Source organism: Hipposideros armiger, unplaced genomic scaffold (assembly GCF_001890085.2).
Source record: "Hipposideros armiger isolate ML-2016 unplaced genomic scaffold, ASM189008v1 scaffold_238, whole genome shotgun sequence".
Taxonomy (NCBI): Eukaryota; Metazoa; Chordata; class Mammalia; order Chiroptera; family Hipposideridae; genus Hipposideros; species Hipposideros armiger.
Genome location: NW_017731588.1, coordinates 797226 through 824091, shown reverse-complemented (window position 1 = coordinate 824091; position 26866 = coordinate 797226). Strand labels below are relative to the sequence as shown.

Sequence of the window (26866 nt, the reverse complement as noted above, 5' to 3'; positions counted from 1 at the left end):
CTGGGCAAAAGAAAGGAACCTTTTCTGCCTCTTCCACTGCCCACACTGGCCCCAAGGTGCCCAGTCTGCCTGCCCTGGAATAGCACAGAGGGTTGGGCTGAGGCCAGGTCCACTCCCTCTGAAGAACCCCTCCAGGCTCAGGAATCTTGACTTCCCAAAGCTGCTCTCCACAGCCAGGCCTGGTCCGAGTCCCCATGACCTAGCCAGACCTTGCAGGGACCTCATCCTCTCTCTGCAGGCCCCTCCTCTTCGAGTAGTGCCTACTTTGTCCTCCTCCTGCCCTGGGATTCCTGTATTGAGGCTCATCTTCACCCCTATGGGTTTGGGTATCCAGCCAGGTTCTGGGCCTCGTCATTCTGAACCTCAGGCCCAGATGGTGTTGAGAGAGGTACTAAGCCTGGCTGGATGGGAGTGGGAGAAGGTGGCTCTAACAGGGCTGCTTCCAGCTGAGGCTGATGTAGGCCCCATGAGCTTCTATAAAACCTCACTTGCTGCCCAGGTAGGAGCTGGCACGCCAGGCTGGGCGGCCCTGGATCGCACCCTGGCTTAGTTAAGGGGAAGGGCTGGGAAGATGAGTCACAGCTGTGACTCTGAGTCCTGGGACCATGTGGCTTTTCAGGAGGCTCTTCTGTTCTTCTCATACCCAAAGCTTTGACTTTTCATTTTCTGCTCCTTGGGTCCAAGATAGCCTTCTTCTCTCTCTCTCTCTCTCTTTTTTAAAGATCTTTAAAGATTGGGGAATTGGAGGGCCGGCTGAGTGGCGCGGTGGTTAAGAGCTGGCTTGGGACGCCAGAGGACCCTGGTTCGGATCCCACATATGAGGGCCAGTGACACACACTGCCCTTCACAGCTAAGATGCTGAATAACAGCTCAACCTGGAGCTGGGCTGCCGTGAGTCGCCAGCGACGGCGTAGGCTGCAGCCCCTGCTGCAGTGGATTGCCATGGGCTACCATGTGTAGCCAGGAGCTAGCGTGAGCGGCCAACCAGAAGCCGGCAACTGATCTGCCTCGCTCAGGAAGACCACAATAATGGTGCCAACTTGGGTCAGTGAAGCAACGTCCTCCACAACTAGACTGAAGAACAAAAGGACAGCAACTTGTCTATTCCCCTTCCCCCAATTCCCCAGCGTTGTTCCCATCCCCCAATTTCCCAATAAAAATATTTTTAAAAAAAGATTGGGAAATTGCGGAAGGGGAACAGCCAAGTTGTCCTTCAGTCTTAGTTGTGGAGGGCACAGCTAGCTCCACTCCAAGTCCAGTCACCATCCAGCCACCCACCCGTTGGCAGCTCGCAGCTGCTCAGCTCAAGGTGCCGTGTTCAATATTAGTTGCAGATGGGCGTAGCCCACCATCCCATGTGGGAGTCAAACCAGCAACCTTGTTGTTAGGAGCATGTGCTGTCACCAGCTGAGCCATCCTACCACCTGTTGGCAGCTCAGCAGCAGCTCAGCTCGGGTGCAGCTCACTGGCCCATGTGGGAATTGAACCGGCCACCCTGTTGCTCAGAGCTCGCGCTCTTAACCAACTGAGCCACTTAGCCGGCCCTAACCTTCTTCTCTTAATTGCTATAAAGGAAGGAGAAATCAGTCATCCCCCACCTGCCCCCCCCCAACACAAATGCACACACACCTGCTCCAACTGCCCCCTCCCCACCCCAAGCAGGTCTAAGGGCTAGGAAGGACCCCAGCAGAGTTTGGAAGAAGGCAGTTGATGACATGGGCGTTAGGGTCAGAGCCAGGTGGGTGGCAGGAGTGCTGACATCCTCTCCAGACACTGGAAGGCTCTTGGGGTTTTCAGGTTGTCTTGGTGGAGCTGGGGATATCTCCCCCCACCCCACCCTGAGGTATGCTCTGGCCTCACAGCTGCTTTGCTCTCCTCTTCAGAAACATGGCCGGGGCCAGGTGCTGTTTGACCTGGTCTGTGAGCACCTCAACCTCCTGGAGAAGGACTACTTTGGCCTGACCTTCTGTGATGCTGACAGCCAGAAGGTACCTGGGCTGGGGAGCAGGACTGGCAGGGGAGACCTGCTGTTGGGGAGACCTCTTCCCTTAGGCCCCATAGTTTTCATGGCATCCCATAGCTTCCATCAGTCCTCAGACCTTCATTAGGCACCTTCTGTTTACATGTCCCCAAGGCTCAGCCAGTCCTATTTGTCCTCGGTTCTCTGTCCCCACCCCCCCTCCCCCAGTTCTTTTTTGGGGACCCGCAAGTCATCTCCAGATGGCTATCTGGAGAGCCATGGTTTGGCTCCCTGGGGGAACTAAGGCACTTGCTCCACCCTTGGGAGGCTCTGGTGTGTTTTCTCCTTCCTACCAGCCTCACCACAGCTGCATTACCTGTTCACCATGCGATCTCAGGACAAGGCCAGCCTCAGGGCCCTGAGTCCCAAGCCCTGTGGTGAATCCAGACCTCATTCCTTCACTTCCCTGTTTCAAGGAAAAGGGCCTGGAAAGTTCAGCCAGGGAAGGGAGTTCCTCTCCAGGGGCTGTCCGAATGTTTCTCTCTCCCAGCCCTATTCGGGCCCTCTTCTCCTTCTTCCATCTAAAGAACTCTATCTTTTCTTGCAGAACTGGCTGGACCCCTCCAAGGAAATCAAGAAGCAGATCCGGAGTGAGTGGCTGCTGTGGTTGGGAATGAGGTGGGAGGGCGGGCAGGGGCTCCAGGCGCGAGGGCCGAAGTTGTGCTGCTGCCCTCCTACTTTGGGAAGTGCATTCAGACCTATGAGTTCATTTGCTCCACGTCTGAGCCTTTTGGAAGGCAGGCGTTGTTTTATAGATGAGGAGCCTGAGCCTGGGATAAGAGAAATGACTGTTCAGAGTCACACAGCAGGTTAGCAGAGGGATCACAGATGCCTTCAGGATGTCACCACTGGAAAGGACCTGCAGTCACCTAAGATGAGGGGGCAAACTGATGGCCTGAAAACAACCACTCTCCTATCCAGGGCTGGTGAAGGCTTCAGTGATCGGTGACCATTGACTCAGCTCGGAATCCTGGCCCACACAGCACTAAAAAGCCTCCTCCAGCTGACAGGAATGAACGTGTCAGGAGAAAGTTAGGCCCATTTCTGATTTTGGCCATCTCCTGTATTTAACAATGGATGCCTGAGGCCCAGAGAGTGAAGCAGTTATTTACCCAAGGTCAACAAGCCAGGCTGAGCAGGTCTTGAGCTCTGGTCTCCCAACCCCATCCTGCAGTCTTTTCAAGGCCTGGGGTAAAGACAGGTGAGCAGCCTGACCACCTGTTCTTTACGCTGGCTGGGAGGGATGGGGCAGCCTTTAAATGGCAGAAGGGGGAGGTCGGTGGCCTCAACCAGGGGCCATGCAATAAGTGGAGACCCGAAGCCTAAACAGCCCTCTCCCTTGCTTGGACTCTCTGGTCCCTGGGCTCAAAAGCTATAGCAAGCCTGTTGCCATGACAGCAGGCAGCTGGGCCCAGGGATGCCAGCTGACTCTGCAGGAGGGGGCTCGAGGAATTCTTCCTGTCAGTTGGAGACAAAGAGGCAGGCACACAGATGGAGCACGCTCCTCTGGAGCCGACAGGGTCCAAGGCCCGGGCTTCAGGCTGTCCCTAGGAGCCCCAGCCTGCCTGGGAGGCCTGGCCCTCATGCTTGAAAGAATCAGAACACATACAGTGTGCAGTGTTTGCAAAGGACCGGGAGCTTGGAAAAGAGAAGCAGCTGGCAGAACCATGGAGTGTCAGCTCTCTCCCCAGGGCAGGGAGTCAGTCCCCTCAAGTCATGAAAGAACAGGACTGCCTCCTTCAGTGGGGCTACCGTCTCTGTCCCTACCCCTGTGACTTTCACCCTTTTGTTCCAATTCTGTTTATTGGGAACCCCATGGACCAATGTTTGACCCCCTTTATTTCTTTGAGACAGGCCCCCCGGCCTTCTGAAGGTGGCACCGCCACAAGTTCTTGTGTCTTGTTGGGTAGATTTCTCTGTGCCCATCACCTAGGGCACTGGGGGCAATTCCTCCACCTCTCTGGGCTCCTGCTTCTTGTCAAGTGGATTGATGATTCCTGCCTTACAAGGTGGGGGTGACAAATGCCGCATGGGTGGACAATACCTGGCGCATAGCAGGTGCTTCCCTGAGGCAGCCTGGAGTGATGGTTAAAAGGAGAGACAAAGAGGCCAGACTGCCTGGATTTGATTCCTGAGTCCATCGCTAGCTACTTCTTGTGTTATTTAACTGCTCTGTGCCTCAGTCTCCTCATCTATAAAGTGGGAGTAATCACAGTACTTACCTTTAGGGTGGTTGTAAGGATTAAATGAGTTATTATGTGTACAACACCTGAAATGGTACCTGCACAAGTAGCATCCAGTATGTATTGTTATTATTATTATTACCATTATTATTACCATTATTATTATTATTATTATTATTATTATTTCCGAGAGAGGGATTGTTCCCCCTTGAGGCTGCTTTTTCCAAGGCCTCAACTGTGGTCAGGAGCCTGTGTTCTGAGATCAGATGACCAGAGGTTAGACCTCTGTTTTCTACCACTGACTAGCTGAGTGACCCTGGGAGAGTGACTTAACCTCTCAAAATCTTCATCTGTGTGAAGGAAAGTCAACCTCAGGGTCATTATGAAGATTAAATTCCTATACACGCACATAACATTCTTAGCAAACCAAGTGCCCAGTGCTTAGTAAGTGTTGGAGACATCACAGCTCTATGGTGAAGATGGTGACGACCACAGGGACAAGCGTAGTAGTGACAGCATGGCCTCCAGCCTTTCATGACTGCTTCCCAGCCCTGGATGGGCCTTGCTTTTTCACTTTGTCAGGGGCCTTTTTAGAGCATGGAGCCCGAAGTGTCCCAGAGGTGGTCCACCCATTATTCTGGATTGTAGCCTTTCATCAACACCTCTCTCTCTCTCTCTCCCTCCTTCCCTCCCGCCCTCTTTCCCTCCCCATCTCCCACCCCCCACCAACTTTTCTCCCTTTCTTAAGTGGTCATTTCTTCCCTTGACTTGCAGATCGTATTTCCAGCTAAAACCTCAGCCTTTAATTCTCTCTACTTTCAATATATATACCATTAATTTGTCATATCTACAAGTGGAGGTTAGCATTCATCCCTGTGATATGTCCTTTGTTACTTTTAATCCATCATAGTTGCCTTTCCGGTCTTGTTTATAATCCAAGCCTGCCATCTGAGATGGAGTTAAAATGGTATAGGGCAGTGTTTTCCAAAATGTGTTTTGGGGAGCATTAATCTGCCTTATAAAAAATGGATACAGCAGGTCAAATAAGTTTTGGAAACTCTTGAATGCATGTCCCCTTTAGAGAGGTACAGTTTACAATGGCAAAGTGAGGGCTCTGAGAAGCCTGACATTAGGAAACCTGTTTAATATACTTTCTAGACTTCTTTTCTTCCCATTAATGTCCTGTGGCATAGACTTTGGTGTAGAGGAGGGAGCAAGGGCTCTGGAGCTGGGTGACCTGGGTCTGAACCCCAGCATCGCCACTTCCTAGCGAGGTGACTTTGGGCTGGTCACTTTACTTCTGGGCCTCAGTGTCCTCATTTGCAAAACGGGGACACTCATAGGATTTACTCACAGGATTGCTGCGATGTCTAATGCAGCAATGTCTGTGAAGTAATTAACGGTGTGCCTGGCTGGCATGCACCGTTGGTGTTCTTTCTTTCTACCCTATTCACAAGTCGTAACCCGAGCCTCAGTCTTCTCACCTGTCAAGTGGGAATAATGTCCCAGATTCCCTGATTGGATTGTCCTGAGATTATAGATAGGAGAAGATTTTGAAAATTGCTGATGGGATGGTTCCTTTGGGCCACCACCTGGGGTGATGGGGCCCTCTCTGATCTTCCCCCCATCTTCTTCTCTCAGGCAGCCCCTGGAATTTTGCCTTCACAGTCAAGTTCTACCCCCCTGACCCTGCTCAGCTGACAGAAGACATAACGAGGTGAGGGCTGTGGCGGGAGGGGCAGGTGGTGGGCCGTGGGAGACATGGGGTGGTGTATGATGGCAGGTGCAAACTCAGGTGCCTACCAGGTCCAGGCAGACAGCATCAACAAAGGAAGTGACTCAGTGCAAGAGACAGTGACGCGAACGCGGCGGTCAGTGGCAGCTGGCCCCTGACTTCTGAGTGGGAGGGGTTACAGGGAACAATAGAGACCAATGTGAATCAAGAGGACAGATGCCATCAGCTCAGGCAATCATGGCCATGTGGGCCCGATTTTTGAAGTGAAGCTAGAGATTTGAGAGTAAAAATTACAGTATTTATTTATTTATAAAGATTATATTGGGGAATTGGGGAAGGGGAACAGTGTTGGGGAGTTGGGGAAGGGGGGCAGCCAAGCTGTTGTCCTTCAGTCTTAGTTGTGGAGGGCGCAGCAAGCTCAGCTCCCAAGTCCAGTCACCATCCGGCCGCCCGACAGCAGCTCATGGCCACTCAGCTCAAGGTGCCATGTTCAATCTTAATTACGGTGAGCATAGCCCACCATCCCATGCGGAAATCGAACTGGAAACCTTGTTGCTAAGAGCACATGCTCTAACCACTGAGCCATCTGGCTGCCCGTCGGCAGCTCAGGGCAGCTTAGCTCAGGCGCAGCTCACTGGCCCATGTGGGAATCGAACTGGTGACCCTGTTGCTCAGAGCTCGCGCTCTTAACCAACTGAGCCACTCAGCTGGCCCATAAAAATTACAATTTTTAAATGTTGGCAACTAATTAAAACTTTTTGAAAAACGTGGTGTGGGTCATCTCTGGGTGGGACCAGCCAGACCCATCTGAAGATCCGATGTGTTCCTTGGACCTCTGGAATAAGGAGAGAATAGAGTGCAGATGGCTTTGCATAAGGGAATTTGGTCCTGTGTGCTGTTCTGTGCACTTACTTGTCAGGCATGTGGGGGTCAAATAGGCATGAAACACCCTCCCCTTTTCCCCCCCATGGAGGCAAGCCTGGCTGCTGGGGTGCACGTGGATTGTACATGCAGTCTCATTGTGCCTCAGGGCCATTAGATAACGTGACTGGAAGATTGGAAGGGGGTGCAAAGCATCCTTCAGGATGAGAGCTTCTGTGGGGCTCATCCTGCCTCTGCAAACCAGAACAGATAGAGCCCCTTCCAAAGAGACAGTCCCACTTCATGATATCCTGGGGTTGTGTCATCCATGCTCTGGGACCTACACTCCCATCAACAATAAGATGTGGGCTTAGAGTTATTCCTACAGCAGGTGAGGGGCTACTGAACCAGCCTCTCTCTCCCACTGGGTCCCTCCTTAATTCTGTTTGCCAGGCAACGGTCCAAGGTCAAGATACTGACTTTGGCCTTGGGAGATAAGACAGCTGTCTCTGGAATAGATGGGCCTCATTAGCCCTGAGGTGGGCGTGGGGCCAAGATTCAGCTGCAGTCGGAACTCCATTCCCAAGAGGGCTGAGAGCTTTAAACCAGCTCATCCCTCATCCCTCTGGCCTCGCCCACTGGTGCCTCTTTGTGCCAGTCCCTAGGAACTGGGCTTCCAGGGTCCCCAGGAGGGAAGTTTGCTTGGATGACCAGCATGGATGACCCCAGGGGGTGGGGTGATTTAGCCAAAAATACTCAGGCCCGAAGTAAACTGATCAAAATGACAAATTGATTGAAATGAAATATTGGTTAGATTGTTTGGCAGTGATTTTCGAATTTTTTGACTTGAACAAAATGCCCGTAGGTTCACATTTGGTGTGTGTGATGTTTGAGTTAGCTGCTGATTCTTCCTTCACCCTGAGCACACACTGGGGCTGCACATACTTTCTGCCAGAGCTTTAGCTCAGACTGTAAAATAATGTCATGAGCAGCAAAACTTATATTAAGTAAAAGACACTTAGAAAGAAACAGGCAATGGAAAAAAAAATGGCGAAACATAGCAAAATGGGCAAGGAGTCATTGCTGGCGGAGAATGGACCAAACTTTTTTTTTTTTTTTTTAAATACACTGTAACCGAAAAAGCAATAAAAAATGGTTTTAAATGGTTCTAAAAATTGTAAAATCATCCAAGCATGCATAAAAGTTATAAAAAATCATGGCCTGGTGGCTGAAAATGTTTCTTTTAAACCAATTTATTTTTAGAGAATTCACTTAGAGCTAGAAGCAAAATAAAAAGTGTTGAGAAAACATTGGCAATGGGTCCGTCTGGGCTGTGGACGTGCTGTACAGAAGTTAAAATGAATGAGTCAAGTCTCATGCTCAGGGAAGGGGCTCTAAGGCCTTGAGTTGGGTGTGAGAGAGCTAGCTATAAGTCAGATGTAGCATTTGAGGCCATGTCCATGTTGAAAACACCCATGAATCAAAGCCACATGCATTTCTACATGTCCATGAAGGAAAAAGGCCTAAAACACCACCGATAACAGAGATGACCTCTGAAGGAGGGGATTAGGACTGAGAACAGATGTCAAGAGGAAGTTTGGAGTCACCTCTAAAGTTTACATCTTTTCCACAATAAGACATGCATTAATTGTATAAACAAAAATACATGACACTAAAAAAAAAAAAAAAAGGCCAAAGTCATCCTGTTTGGCTTGAAAATGAGTTAGAGATTGAAAATACTCCCACAGTAGGAAACATCCCTCAAACTTAGAAATGAACAAAAATGCTTAAAGTCGTGTGAAATGGTGCAAAACCATCTCGTCAGACACACCCAAATGATCGACATGCGAAATGCCGGTACGGAGGATCGTTCCTTCCCCCTGAGCTGAGGGTCAGTCAGCTTGGTTCTGATGGATCGGTGGACAGCTGTGCTTGCGGGCATCTAGGGAGGGAGGGGGCCCTGAGCCCATGCCCACTCTCCCCTATCTCCAGATACTACCTGTGCCTGCAGCTGCGGGCGGACATCATCACGGGCCGCCTTCCCTGCTCCTTCGTCACGCATGCCCTGCTGGGCTCCTACGCTGTGCAGGCTGAGCTGGGCGACTATGACGCTGAGGAGCATGTGGGCAACTATGTCAGTGAGCTCCGCTTCGCCCCTAACCAGACCCGTGAGCTGGAGGAGAGGATCATGGAGCTGCATAAGACATACAGGTGAGAGGGCCTTTCCTGGCTCCTAGAACCTTCCCCACTAGGCCCCCAGACGCTCTCCTGTAAGCACCCCACCTGGCTCTGCTGCTAATTTGAGGTGCAGATCTGAGGGCAGATCATCTCATCAAATGGGAATGACCGTGACTATCTGTGTGACCTTATGTGACCTCTTGGGACCTCAGGTTTTAAGCTCCTATATGAGTGTGATAATTCCCCATCCTTGGCCTCTGAGAATCAGTCTCTTGATCTTCCATCTGGAGGTAATAGCAACTATCGTGTGTCCGTGTCCTGATGTCTCGATCATGGCATAACACTTAAAAGCTCTCTCTCTAAGGCTGGCTGCCTGGGTTCACCTTCTAGCTCTGTCACTTTTTAACTAGGGGACCTTGGACAGTTCATTTCACTTCCCTACGCGTTAGTTTCCTCATCTGTTCAATGTGGGGGCTAATAAAGCCAGTCCTCTTGGGAGGACTGAATGGCACACAGTAAAGACACACCGCATGTCGACTATTATTGTTGCTGTGTGTGATTTCAGGGGTTGAATAGATGATTGTGCAGAGGAAAGCACCTTGTTCTAGGAGTTAGACGATAACTAGATGTGTGGTTGTGGGCTGGCTATTTAACCTATCAGCCCCATTTTTCACTGGCACATGTAACGACCTCAATCATCAGTGTTTCTCAACTGTTGGTATTTGGGGCTGGAGAATTCATTGTGTAGGATGTTTGGCCTCCCCAGACCCTAGGCATTAAATGCCCACAACAGCCCCCTCAGCCACTGTAACAACCAAAATGCCCCTCCCCCATTTCCAATTGCCCACACTGAGGGTGGTACCACCCCCTGGGGGCACCGCTGGAACTAAATGTTCTCTAGGGTCTTTTCAAGCTGGAAGTGCTTTGGGCTCCAAGCCTGGAGTTGTTATGGGAACCCAACATGGTAAACGATGTGAAAGTGCATTATAAACTGTAAAGTGCTGTGCACATGGGAGGGGTATCGTGATGTTATCTCATTGCTAATGAGGAGGGAGGGAGTGAGGAAGTTTGTGTCCTGGGGGCTGCATCAGGAGAGGAAGCCCAGGGCCAGATGTGGAGGGATCACATATGTGGAGAAGAAAGCCCACATGGGGTATGATGGAATGCTAGGTCAGGTTGGCAGATGTGTCTCTCTGAGACTCGCACACCAACTCTGATTGGTTAGCAGTGGCTGCTGTTGGATTGTGTTGTTAGGATGCTGAAACTGTACAAATGGTTAGCAGCGTCTGCCTGGCTCAGGAATAGGGAGTGAGGACCTGCCTGCCATCTCTTTGTCTTCCCTGTTGTAGGTGGTCAGATGTGTTAGGGATTTGCAAGAGTCAGAATACAGGCATACCTCGTTTTATTGCACTTCACAGATACTGCAATTTTCATAAATTGAAGGTAAGACTCTCCACCAGGAAAGAGATTATGACTTGCTGAAGGCTCAGATGAGGGTTAGCGTGTTTTAGCAATACGATATTTTTAATTAAGTAATGTACATTTTTTTATATAATGCTATTTCACACTTAATAGACTACAGTATAGTATAAACATAAATTAAAAAAATTTTTTTTTAATTAAAAAAAAATTTTTGTCAGGGAACAGCCATGGTCATTGGTTACACATTGCTTTCATACTACAGTGGCATAGTTGACTCTTTTAGGGAGGGCGCAGCTCACAGTGGCCCATGTGGGGATCGAACCAGCAACATTGGTGTTATCAGAACCATGCTTTAACCAACTGAGCTAACCGGTCATCCCAGCAATAAGATATTTTTAATTCAGTTATGTGCGTTGTTTTTTTTTTTTTAGATATAATGCTATTTCACACTTAATAGACTACAATATAGGGTAAACATAACTTTTATATGCCCTGGGAAACCAAAAAACGTGTGGGACTCGCTTTAGCATGATGTTTGTTTCATTGCAGTGGCCTGGAACAGGCTCTGCAGTATCTCCGAGGAATGCTTGTAAGTCAGAGAAAGAAGTTCAGAACAATATGGGCTGGAGAAATGCTACTGGCCACCCCTTTAGCTTTGACAGCTCTTGTGACTTTAGAGCACATTGACAGATAGTATCCAGATGTCCCACATAGAAACTCACTGAGGTGGACAGAACAGAGGACACTGAGGCTCAGAGGATATGAGACAGATGGAAGTGCAGTGGTTGGGAAGAAAAGCTCTGGAGCCGCATTGTCTGGATTCAAATCCTGACATTCCTATTCAGAAGCTGTGTATCCTTAGGCAAGTTATTCGACCTCTCTGTGCCACAGCTTCCTCCTCTGTAAAATGGGGATAATCATAATACCCTTATAGAATAGTTTTGAGAATTCAGTGAGTTGAGAGATGTAAAGTGCTTGGAACAGTAACCACACGTAGTGCTCAATAAGTGTTAGCTGTGACTAAGTGTAAAATGTATGGTTTCCTGGCAGCCAAAGCAAAGAAGGAACTTGGATTACATAACTCTTCTTTTCAGAAAGGAGAATGTGCACCTGCTCCTCAGGGGAGCTTAAGTGGTTTCTGATACAACATTCTGAGATAAATATCTTATGCGGGTGGTTAATTTAGGTGCCCCTGGGTGGTTATAATGAACAAAGTCTTCCACAAGGCCCTCACAGCGATGGAGAAGCAGAATTTATGGCTCACACTTAACTCGGTGGCAGAATGAGGCAAAACACCCTGACTCCCAGCTCAGCGCATGAATGTTTCCTGGAGGAAACAAGATTGGACTGGAGCTTTGGCGGGAGACGGGGCTTGGGTGAACTGAAGTGGGGCCTGGGGCGCACCATCCTGCACTGAGAGCAGAGGGCAGGGGCTGGGTGAGGCCTAGCTATACGCCCACTCCCGCTTCCGCCTTCCCAGAATCACAGGTTCTGATTGTGGCCACCTCCAGGCAGCAGAACGCAGGCCCGGGCTTTTCCGACAGCCACCTGTGATCACTTTCTTTCCCTTAGGGGCATGACCCCAGGAGAAGCAGAAATCCACTTCCTAGAGAACGCCAAGAAGCTTTCCATGTATGGAGTAGATCTGCACCATGCCAAGGTACCACTGGGGGCCAGGGTCCCCCTAGCATCTGGGAGGTGCCCCTGATGAACTACCAGGTCTTTCTGGAGGGCTTGGTGAGGCAGACCCCATGTTCCTGCCAACCTGAAGCCTTTTCTCATTTCATTTTTCATTCCTTGAAGTTCCCGAACCCTTTATCATGATTTTGATCGTTTTCTCCTTGTATTATATTTATTTATGAACCGGTTGGCGCCACCACTAGATTGGGAGCATCATGAGGGAAAGACAAGGCCTTAATGTATTTCCATATCCCTAGCATGTAGCATGTGGCTAGCACCGAATACCTGCCATTAAATGTTTGCTGGGTGAATAAGTGCTTAACAGAGAGAATGATAGAACACGTGAGTGGATGAATAAATGACAAAATGAAAGAGTGAATGACTGAAGGACTGTGTGAGGGATTTGTCAGTGGGACTCTAGCATGGAGGCTGGAAGTCCCCCTGCTCCTGAGGGCTCATTTATAGGCAGCGCCCAGGGAGAGATTTTGGGGGTGGGTGGCAGGCTGCTGTTCCATGGTGCCTTCTCATGCAGGACTCTGAGGGCATTGACATCATGTTAGGAGTCTGTGCCAATGGCCTGCTCATCTACCGGGACCGGCTGAGAATCAACCGCTTCGCCTGGCCCAAGATTCTCAAGATCTCCTACAAGAGGAGTAACTTTTACATTAAGATCCGTCCCGGGGAGGTGAGTGCCTTGGGAACCCCTCCCCTCACTGGAATTCACTAGAACAGAGAGGACCCTGGCACCTGGGCCTGAGTATTTACCTACCCAGGGTATATGGGGTGGGAAGGGAGAGATCCCTTTTCTGCTGGGGTTCTGTCCATAGACTTGACACCTTAGGTATGTGCCTGCACACATGCGCACGCGCGCACGCGCACACACACAAGCACACAAAATAACCACATATATTCAGGTTACATGGATCAATGAATACACGTCCATGTATTTGCTTACATGTAATACTCCCGTCCGTACTCATTCTAAGATACACATAGACACACACATGCAAACGTGTATCCGTCCTACCTCCACATCTCACCCACCGAAAGGTCCACTTGGTTCTACCTCCAGAATAAATGAGAATCCATCTGCTTCTTCCCTTTCCACGGACAGCCCCAGCCACCAACAGCCACCATCTCTTATCTACAGCTCTACAATGTCTTTCTCACTGGTGTCCCTGCTCCCATTGTCACTCCAGGTCCTTTTCCTCATCGCTGCTAAAGAGAGTTTAAAAGTCCCTTCCATCAGATCATGCCAAACCCACCCTCACTCCCACTCCTTGCTTAAACCTTCTGAGAGCTCTCTTTAGCTTGTGGCCTCAAGTCTAAATGCTGTCTGTGGCTGCCTGCCTCTCCCACACATCTCTGCTCGACTGCCCCCTGCCCCTTTGGTTTTCTCTAAAATCCTTGAAAAAACAAGCTCTTTCCCAATCTGAGCCCTTTGCTTTTGATCTTCGCTCTACCTGGAATTCTCTTCCCCACCTTCTCAGATAGCTGGCTTCCTCCCCATCCTTCAGATGTCTGCTCAAAGATCACCTAGTTAGAGGGCATTCCCTGATCACCTTTTCTAAAATATTGGGTTGTTGGAAAAGTCATGACGCATTTTCGCAACGAAAAACATAGGAAAAATACGTCATGACTTTTCCGACAACCCAATGGTACCCTACCCCTGCACTTACACAGGTATTCTCTGTCACATCACACATCTCTGTTCATTCCCTTTGTAACCTTGTCAGTATCCAAGATGATTTTTTTAAATAATAATAATAAATGAATGAATAAATGAACAGACCAGAGTCGCGTATGCCTGAGAAGGGGGTGCAGAAAGGAAGAAAGGATGGATTGGTGATGAGAGGAGGCCCAGGTCTTGCTTCTAACCCACCCTCCTTGGTTTTGCAGTATGAACAGTTTGAGAGCACAATTGGCTTTAAGCTCCCAAACCACCGGTCGGCCAAGAGACTGTGGAAGGTCTGCATCGAGCACCACACGTTCTTCCGGTGAGCCTGACCCTTGGGTGGCGGAACCGGGGATGAGACAGAGGCCATGAGCATATGTGTAGATGAAGTCTGTATTTCATGATGGGGGAGAGCAGGTGGAGGAGCTTGTAGGGACCCTAGGAAAGGGCCCCCTCGTATTTCCCCAAGTCTCTCTCCTCCTGGACAACTTAGAGTTGTCCTAGCTGATGGGGCAATGGAATGAAAGGCCAGCTGGGGTCCAGCCTTGGGCCTGGCAGTGCAGGCCTGATCCCCACCTCCCTTCACCTCCATTCCTCCACTGCAGGCTGGTGTCCCCCGAGCCCCCACCTAAGGGCTTCCTGGTGATGGGCTCCAAGTTCCGGTATAGTGGGCGGACCCAGGCACAGACCCGCCAGGCCAGCGCCCTCATCGACCGGCCTGCACCCTTCTTTGAGCGTTCCTCCAGCAAACGGTACACCATGTCCCGCAGCCTTGATGGAGGTATGCCCCAAATTGGAGGTGGGGGGAAGAGTCGTGTTCAGAGGGAGGTTGGCGGGGGGCATGCCAGGTTCTGCAGAATGAGCGGTGAAGTTGGTAGACACATCGCAGGTTGATTTGCACCAGGCATGGTGGACCGAGAGCGCTGCTGCAACTGGGCAGCTCTTGGTGGGTTTGCCCGAACCTATGGCATCACTCCTGCTGTGACACTGTGACACTGCCACTCTCTGATCTTCCTGAGACTTTCCTGAGTCATAGCCTTTTGGGGTCCCAGGTTCAGCCATGTAGTTTTCTGGACCCCCCAGCCCAAGATGCTTAGTGAGCCGCAGATTATCATACCAGGACAATGGTGAACTATGGCTGTAATGTGGAGCTGGTGGCGCCTTACCTGACCAGAAGTGGAGGGGTTATTTCTGGTCATTCTTTTGGTTCCATTGAACTGATTACCATCTAACCACGTGGCCCTCTCCACTGCCCTCATTCCTGTTGGGCTGACAGGTGTCCTGAGCCTCAATGAGAACTGGTCCTACCTTGTCCTTTATCAAGCAGACCAGGGCTTCTCAAAATGTGGCCCGTAGACCACCTGCGTCAGAATCACCTGGGAGCTTGTTAAACATGAAGAAGGTTCCCAGGCCCTGGCCCGGACCTACTCCATTGGCACTCCTCAGGGCCCAGGATTCTCCCCGGAATACGCACACTGGAATTTGTAGGAGGGGCTCCGAAGCCACGTGGGGCACTGCAGAGATTCAGAGTTCGCCAGATCCGATTTCAAATCTCAGACTTGACACTCACCAGCTGCTCAGCTGACACAGGAAGAACTCCATAAATAGCTGAATGAATAGATGGGAGGCCTTAAGCAACGTAATTCCCCTGTGCCTATGTCCTCTTCTACAGAATAAAGAATACCTACTTCGCTGTGTTATGGGTATAACGAAGCGAAATAATGCCTCTGCAACACCCCAAACAATTCCTGGTACACAGGGGGACCTTAATAAATTATACCCAATAATAAAGTAGTATTGCTTTTAAGTTTGTAGAGGGTGGCTTAAAGGTAGGATGGGGACGTGAGTGGGGGGAACAGTGGCTACTCCCAGAACACATTGGGGCAGACCTCTAGGCAAGTTAGTTCTGCTTAACAAATATTTTCTCACTGTTAGAATGTATGGCCCTTTCCTGTAAGGAGCTCACAGATTAGTTTTATAAGCATTCAATGTGATTCGAGCAATGGGAGAAGTACGTGCAGAATACAGAGCAGCCTTGAGGAGAGAGGGATTAATTCTGTCCAGGAAGGGCAGAAAGGGCTTTGCAGAGAAGAGAGGGTGGAGACTGGACAGGGTTTGGAAGGACAGGAGTTTTCCAGGCAATCAGAAAGAGTCTGGCCTGATACTTTTCCTGCAGCACAAAGGTGAGACCTGTCCCAGGACTCCCTGGCCATGTCTGAAGGATATGCAGTTTTGCAAGGGTCCACTTGGGGCTTGAAGAAGCTCCTGATTTTCCTCGAGTGGGCACAGAGCTGAGGGCTAAGATTTATGCGAAGGGAAAGGAGGGCCTGTACTGTTCTTCTCCTCCCCTGCAGCTTCCATTACTGTGCCAGGGGCTAAATGAAACCCAGGTTGTGCGGGGCAGCAAAGATGAGCCCAGAGTTGGTGAGGCTCATCGTGAGGGGACTGGAAGCCCGGATTCTAAGCCAGTGGGCCTGGGTCCCCAGCCTGATTCACTGGAAGGTCTGAGTCTCAATTTATCCTCTGTAAAATGAGGATAATAATTCCCATTCTAGCCATCAACACAGAGCATCGTATGGCTCAAATGAAATAATGGGCGTGAATGGGCGCTTTGCACAGTGAATATATCTGAGCAGAAAGGATAATTATTCTCTCTTTTTAGATTTAGGCCAATCTCAAGGGCAATCTGTGCTCTGGTCATTTTAATTCAGTGTTTTCCAGCCATTCCCCCCCCCCCCCCCCGCCCCCCAAGACACAGTTCTTGGGCATAGCCTGGGTTGTGCCCAGTGCCTGGTAGAAAGCCTGTAATTCCAATCCTTTCCTCCTATTCAGAAAAATACTTTGGGATGCCAGCAAGTGAGAAAGATGTTATTGCAAGGGTCCCCTTGAATTTTCCCTAAATTATCAAGAAGTTAAGTCATTTGCAAACCTCAGGACTTGAGCTTTCACTAGTAAACGCTTATCTTACCATATCTGTGTATTGCTAAATAGTGGTTAAGTGAGTATCCTGCCACACATGCCACAACAAGGAAATCAACATTTGTGGGCCAACATTGATTGACTTGGCTCACTCTGTGCCAGCGCTCTTCTGCTTACACACGTTAGCTTATTTGTTCCTCCCCTCAGCTGTCTGAAGTAGGTACTATTTATAGGTGAGAAAACTGAGGCCCAGAGAGGTTGTATAACTTATACAAGGTCACACAGCCAAGAAGAGATGGATTTGAGATCTGAACCTGGGGTCTAGTGCTATAGAAATCAGAAGGAGGCCTGGGGCTGGGAGACAGTGCCATTGACCTGGGGAAGGCTGCTGCACTCCTCTGGGCATTGGCATCTTATCCCTAACATGTTGGGGGTGAGCACGTGGCAAGGCTGGCTCCCCGTCCATGCACCTGGGAGATGTCTCACACGGCTGCTGGCTGTTTCTGTCAAATTTAGCAGAGTTCTCCCGCCCAGCCTCGGTCAGTGAGAATCACGACGCAGGACCTGATGGTGACAAGCGAGAGGATGATGGCGAGTCTGGGGGGCGGCGGTCAGAGGCCGAGGAGGGAGAGGTCAGGACCCCCACCAAGATCAAGGAGCTAAAGGTAGGAGCCTGGCTTTCTCATACCCTGTGGTCTGGGGCTCAGGAGGCTGATGCTGTGTCTAGTCAGCCTTGACCTTCAGGTGGCCCCAGAACCCGTGCTGTGGGGTGTACCATGCACAGGTCCTTGCCCTTGGGCTATGCTCAATACCTGGACGTGCCTGCGATGGTGGAGGGCATGTTGCCTACCCTACACCCTTTCCTTCTTTGGCTGTGCTTTCCCAGATGGGCACTCTGTCCCCTAGGGGCCTCTGGCCTCCTCTTCCCTATTCCTAATTTGCCCCTTTGGCTATGACTTGGATCTGCAGGCCCTGACAGGTGTGTCCCCTTCTGCTGCCTGGCCCATTTCCCACATACTTGTGCATACACTCACCCAGGCACGCACGGCCTCAGACCCACATGTTCACTTACAGATGTATCCTCCCCACCCCTAGGGTTGTGCACCGAAACATGCAAACAAACGCATGCATACATGGGCCTGTGCACACACGGGTATAGTGTGTTTCCATCATACAGTCCCACTCGGGGGCGCAGGCCCCTGAACACACACGTCCTTAGGAAAACCCAGAACCCTCATGCCCATCTGCTGAGTGTGCCTGCTCGCTTTGCCTCCAGTCTGCCCACCCCCTTCCCGCCTCCGGGGCCCAGCTCCTTGCTTTATGCCCCACACCTTCTGATTACTCACTGCCCCCTGGGTGGCCCACCCAGCTCCCCTGGCCTCTGCTGCTTGGGTGAGAACGCTCTGGGCTGCCTGCTGGACCGGGCCGGTCGCGGTGTCTCTAACCTATTGGCTCTACTTACCCTGCTGGTTCCTTTCCCTCCTTTCACGTCTGCCAGCCGGAGCAAGAAACCACGCCGAGACACAAGCAGGAGGTACTGCATGGGACATGTCCCTACCTACCCAGCCATTCAAATCCCCAGCTCATGTGTCACCATCCCACAGCAGGTCCCAGGCTCACATCCTGGTACCATCTCTGCTCCCTGGCCATCCTCCCGCTGCCATCCCACTCCTTTTGCCCTGCCCCCATGCCCGCCTTGTTAAGCTCACTTCTCCAGCTCCCTGCTCAGACTCCATCCCCAGCACTGCTTCCCCCTCCCTCTCTCTACCTAGCTCACATCCTGCCTCTCTAGACCACCCGTGCTTGCAACTCCATTCCTGCTGACCATCCCACTTGGGTTCCCCAGTAATTCCAGGCCATTCTGTGCTTTCATTGAGCTTACCTCTGCCACCCCCAAACCCTTCCTTTGACTCATCTCCTCCCCACACCACTGTGTGGTCATACCTCCACCTCATCTGTGTCCCCTGAGTCCTCATCCTAGGCTTCTTTTTGTATCTGTTGGCAGCCAGATGTGTGTGTGTGTGGGGGGGGGTGGGGGACAATGAAAGGGAGGGGCCTTGGAGCACATCTGCATCTTCTCAGACTTCGTTGCACCGCCCCCTGGGCGGGGCCTGCCACTTCTCCAGCTCTGTCAGGAAAGCCTCCGCTCTTTTCCTCCACTCCCCTTTCCCCTTCCTCTTCCTCTTGTTGCATCTCTCATCTCATTCCTCCTGTGTTATCCACTTCTCCTTCCCTTTCACACAGTCTCCGAGTCTCCATTTGAACCTTCACTGTGAGAGAAGTGGATTTATTCTTGGGCCTGAGGGAAAGGGCCAGAGGCTGGGGTGTAAGAAGGCTTGGAGTGCCGTGGTCTGGGATTTCAGCCCCAGTTCTGCCACTGATTCCGTGAGGATTTGGGGGCAGTCCCCTAGGTTCCAGCCCTCTTCTGCATGGCAAGGCATTGGGACTAGTTTCCCCAAGGACCTTCAAGGCTCTCCGGGTTTCATTGCTCCCTCTAGCCTTTGGGAACACGACATGCCCACAGAGCCAGAGTGGCAGGTGCAGATGGAAGGTCACAAGCCACATCTTGGGTCCATTGCAGCCCAAACCCACCCCTCCATGCAAACTCTATCAGATTTGATTGCTCAGCTCAGCTCAGGAAGGGAAGCTGGAGGTACAGACAGATATTTGGAGGGAAAGTGGAAGCCTCAGTAGCATTAGTTTCCTTCCTGAGGTCACCTGGGAGTCTATCATAGTGGATCCCCCTGGATGCCAAAGATGAGCCCAGGGGAAGGGTCTAGTTTGACCAAGGGCAAGCTTACCTTCCAGGTAGTTCTTCTAGAATCACCAAATCTGACTTTATAATAAGCTGAGATTGTCTGTTTCTTGCCATGCATTGAGTTGACATGAATCCTCAAACAGCCTTGCAGATAAGTCCTTGGGCTGCCAGCCTACCTACCCTGACCCAGAAGTAGGCAGATAGGCAGCTTGGGCAGATTGCTGCTGTCTCCTGTGCAAAGGCTGGACTTCACTTGACCTTGGGGCAAATTACTCTGTCAGGCTGCACTGGCCAGAGCTCAAACCTGGCCGTTTAATGGGGAACACACCTATGACTCCAACTACACCTGGCCCAGTTCTCGTGCCCAGCCTTGGCACTTGACCTGTCTTCCTTCTGGTCTCTAATTCTCCTCATCCTCCTGACCATCCCACAGCATCCTACTTTCTCTACCTGGCTGTTTCTCACCCTACCTGTCTGCTATTGAGGAGTTGGTACCCACAAGGTATCTGGAAGTTGTTGGGTAGTTGGGAAAGATAGTAGCTAAAAGTAGAGAATTCTGAACACAATCTTTTCCTGGCCCCTGGTCCCTGCCGTGGGAGCAGGGCACATTTTTTCTGGATGTCCCTAGCCTTAGAAGGGCCCCAAAGAGCCTGAGCAACTGTACACATTGCGCTAGGAGGGGCCTAGACTGGGCATCCTGCTAAGCACCGTGGTCCAGGTCTCGGCCACAGGTAGAAACCAGGATCTGGAAGGCCACGGAGTGGGCCCAAGCTGCCCAGTGAACAGGATTGGCAAGCTCTCACTGTGTTTTGGTTGTGAGCAAAGGGAAGTCACCTCTATGGCTAAGACTGGGCTCACGGCACCAAAGGGAACTTACCCAGACCTGTGGGGTTTGTGTTGACTTGGGTGTTCCAAGGCTGGGAACCAGGCCGCAGAAAAGAAAAGGTGGTGCTTGACCAGAAGTCAACGCTTTTTAATCTTAAATGCTTTGTGCACTTCTTGGGGCTAACACCCCTGCCCTGCTTGGCTCATGGGGCGCTGTGAGGGTGACACAGAGTCATGGGTGGGAATCACCTTGCTGATGTGGGGCAGCGATGGTGAGTGTTGCCATCTTCACCACACCCTGTATCCCGTCCCTCTAATGCCTGGCTGTCCTTTCCATCCATCCCTAGTTCTTAGACAAGCCCGAGGATGTCTTGCTGAAGCACCAGGCCAGCATCAATGAGCTCAAGAGGACCCTGAAGGAACCCAACAGCAAACTGATCCACCGGGATCGAGACTGGGAGCGGGAGCGCAGGCTGCCGTCCTCGCCCGCCTCCCCCTCCCCCAAGGGCACCCCTGAGAAAGCCAACGAGGTAGGTCTCACCCCAAACCCCTCAACAGAGGCCTTGGGTAAAGAGGGTGGGGAAGGTTGCTCTGTACTGACTTACTCTCACCCTCCACACCTCTATACCTGCCCTCCATTGCTCCATAAGGTGATCATGGGGTTAGGGTGGCCAGTTAGGCTGAGAAAGACAGTCACTAAATCTTGGAATCTGGGGCCCTAGGGATCACCTTGAAAAAACAGAAGACTCACGGTAGCTTGGTGCGGTCCCCTTCCATCAGCCAGAGTATAAAGGGGAAGGGGTGCTTATTAGAAATGCAAGTTCTGAGGCCCCACATCAGACCTCCTGAATCAAAATATAGGAGGTAGAGCCCTGGAATCAGCATTTGAAACAAGTGCAAGTGCCCCAGGCGATTCTCCTGTGCATTCAACTTTAAGAATGGGGTAGTTCCATCCAGTAACCAGATCCTTTCATGCCTATTGCGAAAACACAGATTTGGGGCGGGGCGGGGGGGTGTTCCCTCCTGGAAGGATCCTCAGAGCCCATAGAGGGGAACGGATCCTCTAGGAAAGTCCGAGCTGCTCCTAATGCTTCAGAAAAGGGTCCCACACGACCTGCCTTTCAGGACGGAAAGTATGGGGTGCTTCTCAATTGAAAACGAGAAAGACAGGATCTTGAGAGTTCCTATATTTATAATCCCAAGCTGTCATCGTTAGCACTGCTAAATCTCAGCAATATTTACTCCCACTTACGCTTAGGTGTTTTCTCTCTAGCGCCTCTGCTTACTGTGCTCCTACTCGACTGGGTTCTAGGCTTACACCGCCTGGGTTTGAATGTTGGCCCTGCTACCTGCTAGCTGGATGATTCTGGGCTTGTTACTTAACCTCTCCGAGCCTCTGTTGGGAGGTCATAAAAGTACCTACTTGTTAGGAATATTGTGAGGCTCGAATGAGATAAAGCATGGAGGGACCGGCAGAGGACCTAAGTGCTCAGTATGAGTTACTGTTGTTTCATTTTGAGAGTTCGGGGACTCTCACACAGAGGGTTAACTTTGAATCAGATTCTCTTTTAAAGTTGGACGGACCCTCGGAACCTGCCTGGTTCAGGTCATCATTTTACAGATGGGGCCCTGAGGCCCAGAAGAAGAAGGACTTGTTTAGTGTCATAGTTGATAGAAGAGGAGCCAGGACCTGATTTTCTCGTATCCCAGGTGTTGTAGTTGCTATTAAATCACAGGTGCCTGGGAGCACAGACCAAATCATGTGAAGACCAGGTATTGAGTCAGCTGCGTGTGTGCTGCCCTCTAATGCTTTGACAATTGGTGATGCCGCCATGATCTAATAAGCAGAGCATTTGCTGGACTCAGCACGCCCCATGGCTTCGGTTTGCCAGATAACAGATGGCCTCGTCCAGTGTGGCTGCTCTGGTAGCGCCTTGGCTGGTGATTCACAAAGTTAGGGATGCTCTGGGGGCCTTTAAGGCTGGTGCCATGGAGGAAGGCAGATCTCTTCACCTACGGTGGGTTTCTGTGGTCACCCCTGGCACTAACAAGACCCTGAAGGCCCTGGAGTGGGCCATGGGGGCTGGTCTAGTGACCCAGTGACACGCCCCGCCCCTCCTGCCTGGGGGAGACTTGACCAGAATGGCCTCTGTTCAGTCCTGAAGTGGGTGAAGTGGGATGCAGAGGTTTCCCAAAGGGTCAGACTCCAGCAGAGAAGAGTGCGATGAGCCCTGGGGAGCTGGGCTCTGGAGCATAGGGGTGCCTCAGAGCAGCCTGGCTTAGGGGGGTACCCCACCTGCTGGTGACAGCTGGAACTGCTAGAGGTGGTTCATTAAAAGGTGGAGTGTCTGTTCCACCTCCTGTCTTCCCACCCACTGCTGGGCCAAGAAGTGTAGTCCGCTGCTGGAAAGAAGTCTGGCCCAGAAGCTCCCCTTGGAGCAATGGACCATTTAAGTGGCTTACAGGTCCCATCGGCATTTAGTAGATACCCTTGAAGATTTGGAAGATGGGGAGTAGCCCCATAGCCAGGGACTGGACTGGTCCTTGAACACATGACGTCACCTCTCTCAGCCTCACTGGCTAGTCGGTTCATCTAACGGGGACCAAAACTGCCACCCATAGGGTTATTGGGAAGGTTGAGCAAAATAATGGGAATAAATGTACTTTCTTCATTGGAAAGCGTGGCATGCGGTTGGTCACGGGGCCATTGCTGATGGTAACTAGAACCGCTGATCCAAATATGGGCTTTGTGGGGGATGCCCTGCAGGGGTGTTTCATCCAGAGTTCCCAGCAGATTCCTCATAAATTGTTGGGCCAAGGGGAAAATGGTAGGAACTTAAAACCAAACTAGGGACTCCAGGCTATAAAGAAGAGTTCCCATTTGCCAAGCCCAGGTTTCCTTCTCAAAAATAAGTTTTTAAATGGGGCTGAGACCCAAACTGTAGGCTTGAACCATCATCGAAAACAGAGGGGACTTGGAACCGGAGTGTAAGTGGTGTGGCTCCAAAACCTCTTGAAGGAGAGCCGGCAGGCCATGAGGAAAGGCCCAAAGCCACGGTGCTGGCTGGGCCGGCTGCCAACCTGGGCCTCCCTACCTTGTGTGGTTTGGAGGGGCAGTTCCTTTCTATTCCTCTCCACGGCAGCGTGGCTCCTTCCTGACCTAACCCATAAACCCTAAGGATGTGCGATTTACAAAGCTGGGCTATTTACAGATTCTGTGTGTGTGTGTCTCTCCTGCTTTCTCTCTCTCCCTCTCTGTCTCTCCTTCCCTTTCTCCCTCTTTCCCTTTCCTCTGGCCTTGGGCCTCCCCTGCAGTCCCAGAGGACCCAGGACACCTCTCAGCAGAACTTGGCACCTGAGCCTGGGATGGCCGCAGGCTTGGAAGTGTTCACTCAGAAAAGCCTCGCAGCATCTCCTGAGGTTACTGTCATTACCTCCCTGCCCACCCAAAACCACCCAATGGTCTTAAGACAGCCCTTTCTCTCGGGTGAGGGGGATGGACCAGACTCGGTCATACAGATGGGTGCAGTGGGTAGCCCATATTGTCCCCATGCTGCGACAAGTAAGCCTCCTCGTTCCAGGGGTCCATAAAGGGCAGACCCCTCCCTCATCCATTGTCTCCCAGGAATCAGGACTGAAATGCAGCGAAGACAGAACAACCTGAGTTACCTCTGGTCTCCCCTCAGGCCCTGCTGAGGCAGGTGACGAGAGGCAGGGTCTGCCTTCTAAGCTTGGGACAGGTGTCATCACTCCTAAATGCTGTCTGCCCTGAGGTCCCTTCTCTGTTCAGAGGCCTGAGGAAGGTCTAGCCTTGGCTAGTTAGGGGATAGCATCTCATCCCCCACCTCCATCTTCTCTAAACTCCCCTTGGAGCTTGGGTCTTTCAGGGTCTCCAGGCAGGCAAAATGAGCGTCTTGCTCCAAGGAGCATCCTTGCGGCTGTAGAGCTGTTGGTCAGGCAAGCATTCTGAACGAGGAGGCATTGCTCCTGTTCCCAGGACGGCAGCAGGTCGGGGGTTCTTGCAACTTCCCCTCCTGCATGGATGCTAGGTGGGATCCAGGCCCAGGGAGCAGGGGGCTGTGTCCTCCCTCTCTGCTGGGACGTCATAGACTGTGAGGACCGGAAGGTACTGACCAGTCGTTTGGGCGAAACTTCCTTCTCCTGGATATCGAGCCTCCTCTGCTGACACGGTGTGTGTGAGGGCGTATCCCTTTTGCAATTCCCAGAGAAAAAGTTTGTAGCTGCTGAAAACATGCTGGAACTGTAAAAGAGACATGAGTCAGCTACATAAGTGATAAAACATAAATCATAGTTGTACTCTGGTGTTTCCTCAATGTAAAAAATAAAAACGGAAACTGCCAGCGCTCTCTTGAGAGAAAAGTTGGACAGCAGTCAACAGCATCCCGGGGTGAGGGGAACAGAGATGCTCTGAGATCCAAGGACAGGTGCCCATCCTGAGGAGGGGGAGGATGTGTGCCCTTCCTCAGCACCCCTGAAAGTCATCTGTCCACACAGGGGGCTCTTGTTCTTAATGGAAGCTTATTTTGCCTTCAGTCATCATTGGGAAGTTCTCATATTGAATTATCTGCCTAGGGGCCTCGCTCTGTCCCTTAGATCTGCTCTGTACCCTCCTCCAGGAAGGCCCTTCGGGGTTGAGCACCAGCCTCCCCTCTTCAACAGTTTCTTCCAGGACATGACTTCTAGAGGGCTTCTTGTCCTGGACTCCCCACCCTCCCTGGGGGTGTCCTGCACAGAGCAGGGCCCAAAATATGACCGAGAGCCCCAGATGGGGCCTGAACAGCCCCAAGTCAGCAGAACTGCCTGGCTGGAGACTTTCTCCTTGTCGGTGGCTTGTGTGGGAACAGAATTGGCTCCACCTCCACTCCCAGTTTCTGTTTCACGGCCAGTCTTGCCCCAGTGCCTCCACTTGATAGCAGGGAGCGCTCTGAGCAGGCACTGAGGGGCCCTTGGCTCAGTGGAAAAAATGGCTGTGGGGCTTCCCTGACATCATCCCAGCCTGTAATCTGGTCAGAACGACTTTCATACCAGTCCCCAGGGCCAGGTGCGGCTCTGCCAATGTCTTGGTGCCAGCAAAGCTTGTCTTTTTTTTAGTTCAGTCTTTTTTTCTCTCTTTAGGATCCTACATATCTACTTTCACTTGTTAGAAGCAGATCTGCTGCTTCTTCCTTCAGTGCTCACTCTGCCATCTGTGCAAGCCACCTCCCCTCGGCGCCTCAGTTTCCCCTTCTGAAATACGGGTAACAGTGAAATAAGGGTAACAGGATGCCATTTGGGTTAAATTGAATACCTTAGACAAAGGGCTGACATTGCCTGGCGCTAAGTAACGAAATATAAGTCCATGCTTCCGTTTTTCTTCCTACACAACCTTTCTTTCTCTGTTCTGTGCCAGCTCTCACCCCACTCAGCCTAGTTCCTAAGGTTCTAGTTTCTAGTTAGATTTGGGGCAGGAATGTCCCTGAAAGGGTCCCATGGACCATCGTTGGCCATCACTGCCAGGCCGATGATGTCAGTACAAGCCGAAATGGGAGCAGCTCAAGGCACCCATTTCCCAAGCAGAAGAGAAGAGAGACCAGCTTCCACAGTCTCTCGAGACACTTCTCTCCAGCATGGTTCAAATGCTGCTGTCCTGAAGGCTTAACATGCTGAAGTGAAATCTCAGGAAACTACGCCTCACTTTACTGGGCCTTTCCCCCTTTCCTAGTATCTGTTCTGTTGGCGAGATTCCCTTAATGAGGTTTGCTTCCCTGACATCATGGAGGTCTTGCTAAAATGGAGTGGGGATGAGAGGGCTTACAGTGCTCCCTTGATCCTTCAGAATTCTTTAGATCTTGTGGGATCCGACAGACTCCTCACCAAGTCATAACCTGAATCAGAGCCCAAGGCCATATAAGCCTCCCTCCCGCCCGTTCTTGGGAGCAGTTTGGGGTGTATCTTACCGTGGATACACCTCACAGAACTTGGGGTCCGAGATCGGGCTTTGCCTTTACCACTGGCTCGCTCTCTGACCTTGGGCCTGGCGCTTACCTTCTCTAGGCCTCAGTGTCCACATCTGTATCACGAGGGGCTTCACTCAGAGCAGTTGATTTCAAAGGAGGGAGGTACCTCAGGTCACGAGGACAGACCAGGCCCCAAACTTTAACAGGGCAGCCTCGTATTTGTATTTCTTATTGGACTTCATTCAGATTTTGTGTGAATAACGTATCCTGTAGCTGTAAGATCAAAATCCCAGTGGTCTTCTTGCTTTGTGAATGATTCCAGAAGTCCATTGCCCCCTCCTAAGCATTGTTTGAAGGACCCTATGGGGGGTGGAGGGCTGTTTTGTTGATGGTTTGACAGTGCTATCCTCTTGTTGGTGCTTTTGACCCATGATGATGCCCAGATCTTTAGATTGTTTCCTTCCGTGATGTGTTCTGGTCAGTCCTTTTCTATTCTTTTTGGGGATTTTGTTAGAATTCCTCAAGAAGAGGCCTTAGTATCTGTTTCTTTGGGAATGAACCCCCACGAAGTTCAAGCTGTTGTGAGGACTGGCACTAGCCTCTAGAAGCTGGCCGTTTGGCTCTTTTTGTTCTACTCTCTTTCCTTCCCAGAA

The 26866-nt window shown here is 51.1% G+C and overlaps 1 protein-coding gene across 19 annotated transcripts in view; it reads left to right on the top strand.

Annotated features, from left to right (window-relative positions):
* The window catches only part of EPB41L1 (erythrocyte membrane protein band 4.1 like 1), a 128581-nt gene that overhangs the window by 72617 nt on the left and 29098 nt on the right, over positions 1–26866 (top strand). For 11 of the 19 annotated variants that reach the window (XR_002125418.1, XM_019655260.1, XM_019655258.1 and 8 more), the window contains 12 exons: positions 1884–1988; positions 2568–2610; positions 5845–5920; positions 8792–9010; positions 11972–12059; positions 12612–12764; positions 13979–14076; positions 14360–14535; positions 17190–17338; positions 18172–18207; positions 20604–20786; positions 23572–23676. Coding sequence is in view for 18 of the 19 variants with exons in the window: in XM_019655260.1 (XP_019510805.1) it covers positions 1884–1988; positions 2568–2610; positions 5845–5920; positions 8792–9010; positions 11972–12059; positions 12612–12764; positions 13979–14076; positions 14360–14535; positions 17190–17338; positions 18172–18207; positions 20604–20786; positions 23572–23676 (1431 nt within the window). In the remaining variant the exon portion in view is untranslated. The remainder of the gene's footprint in view (positions 1–1883; positions 1989–2567; positions 2611–5844; positions 5921–8791; positions 9011–11971; positions 12060–12611; positions 12765–13978; positions 14077–14359; positions 14536–17189; positions 17339–18171; positions 18208–20603; positions 20787–23571; positions 23677–26866) is intronic. The other 8 variants (XM_019655274.1, XM_019655271.1, XM_019655275.1 and 5 more) reach the window with 5 other exon arrangements.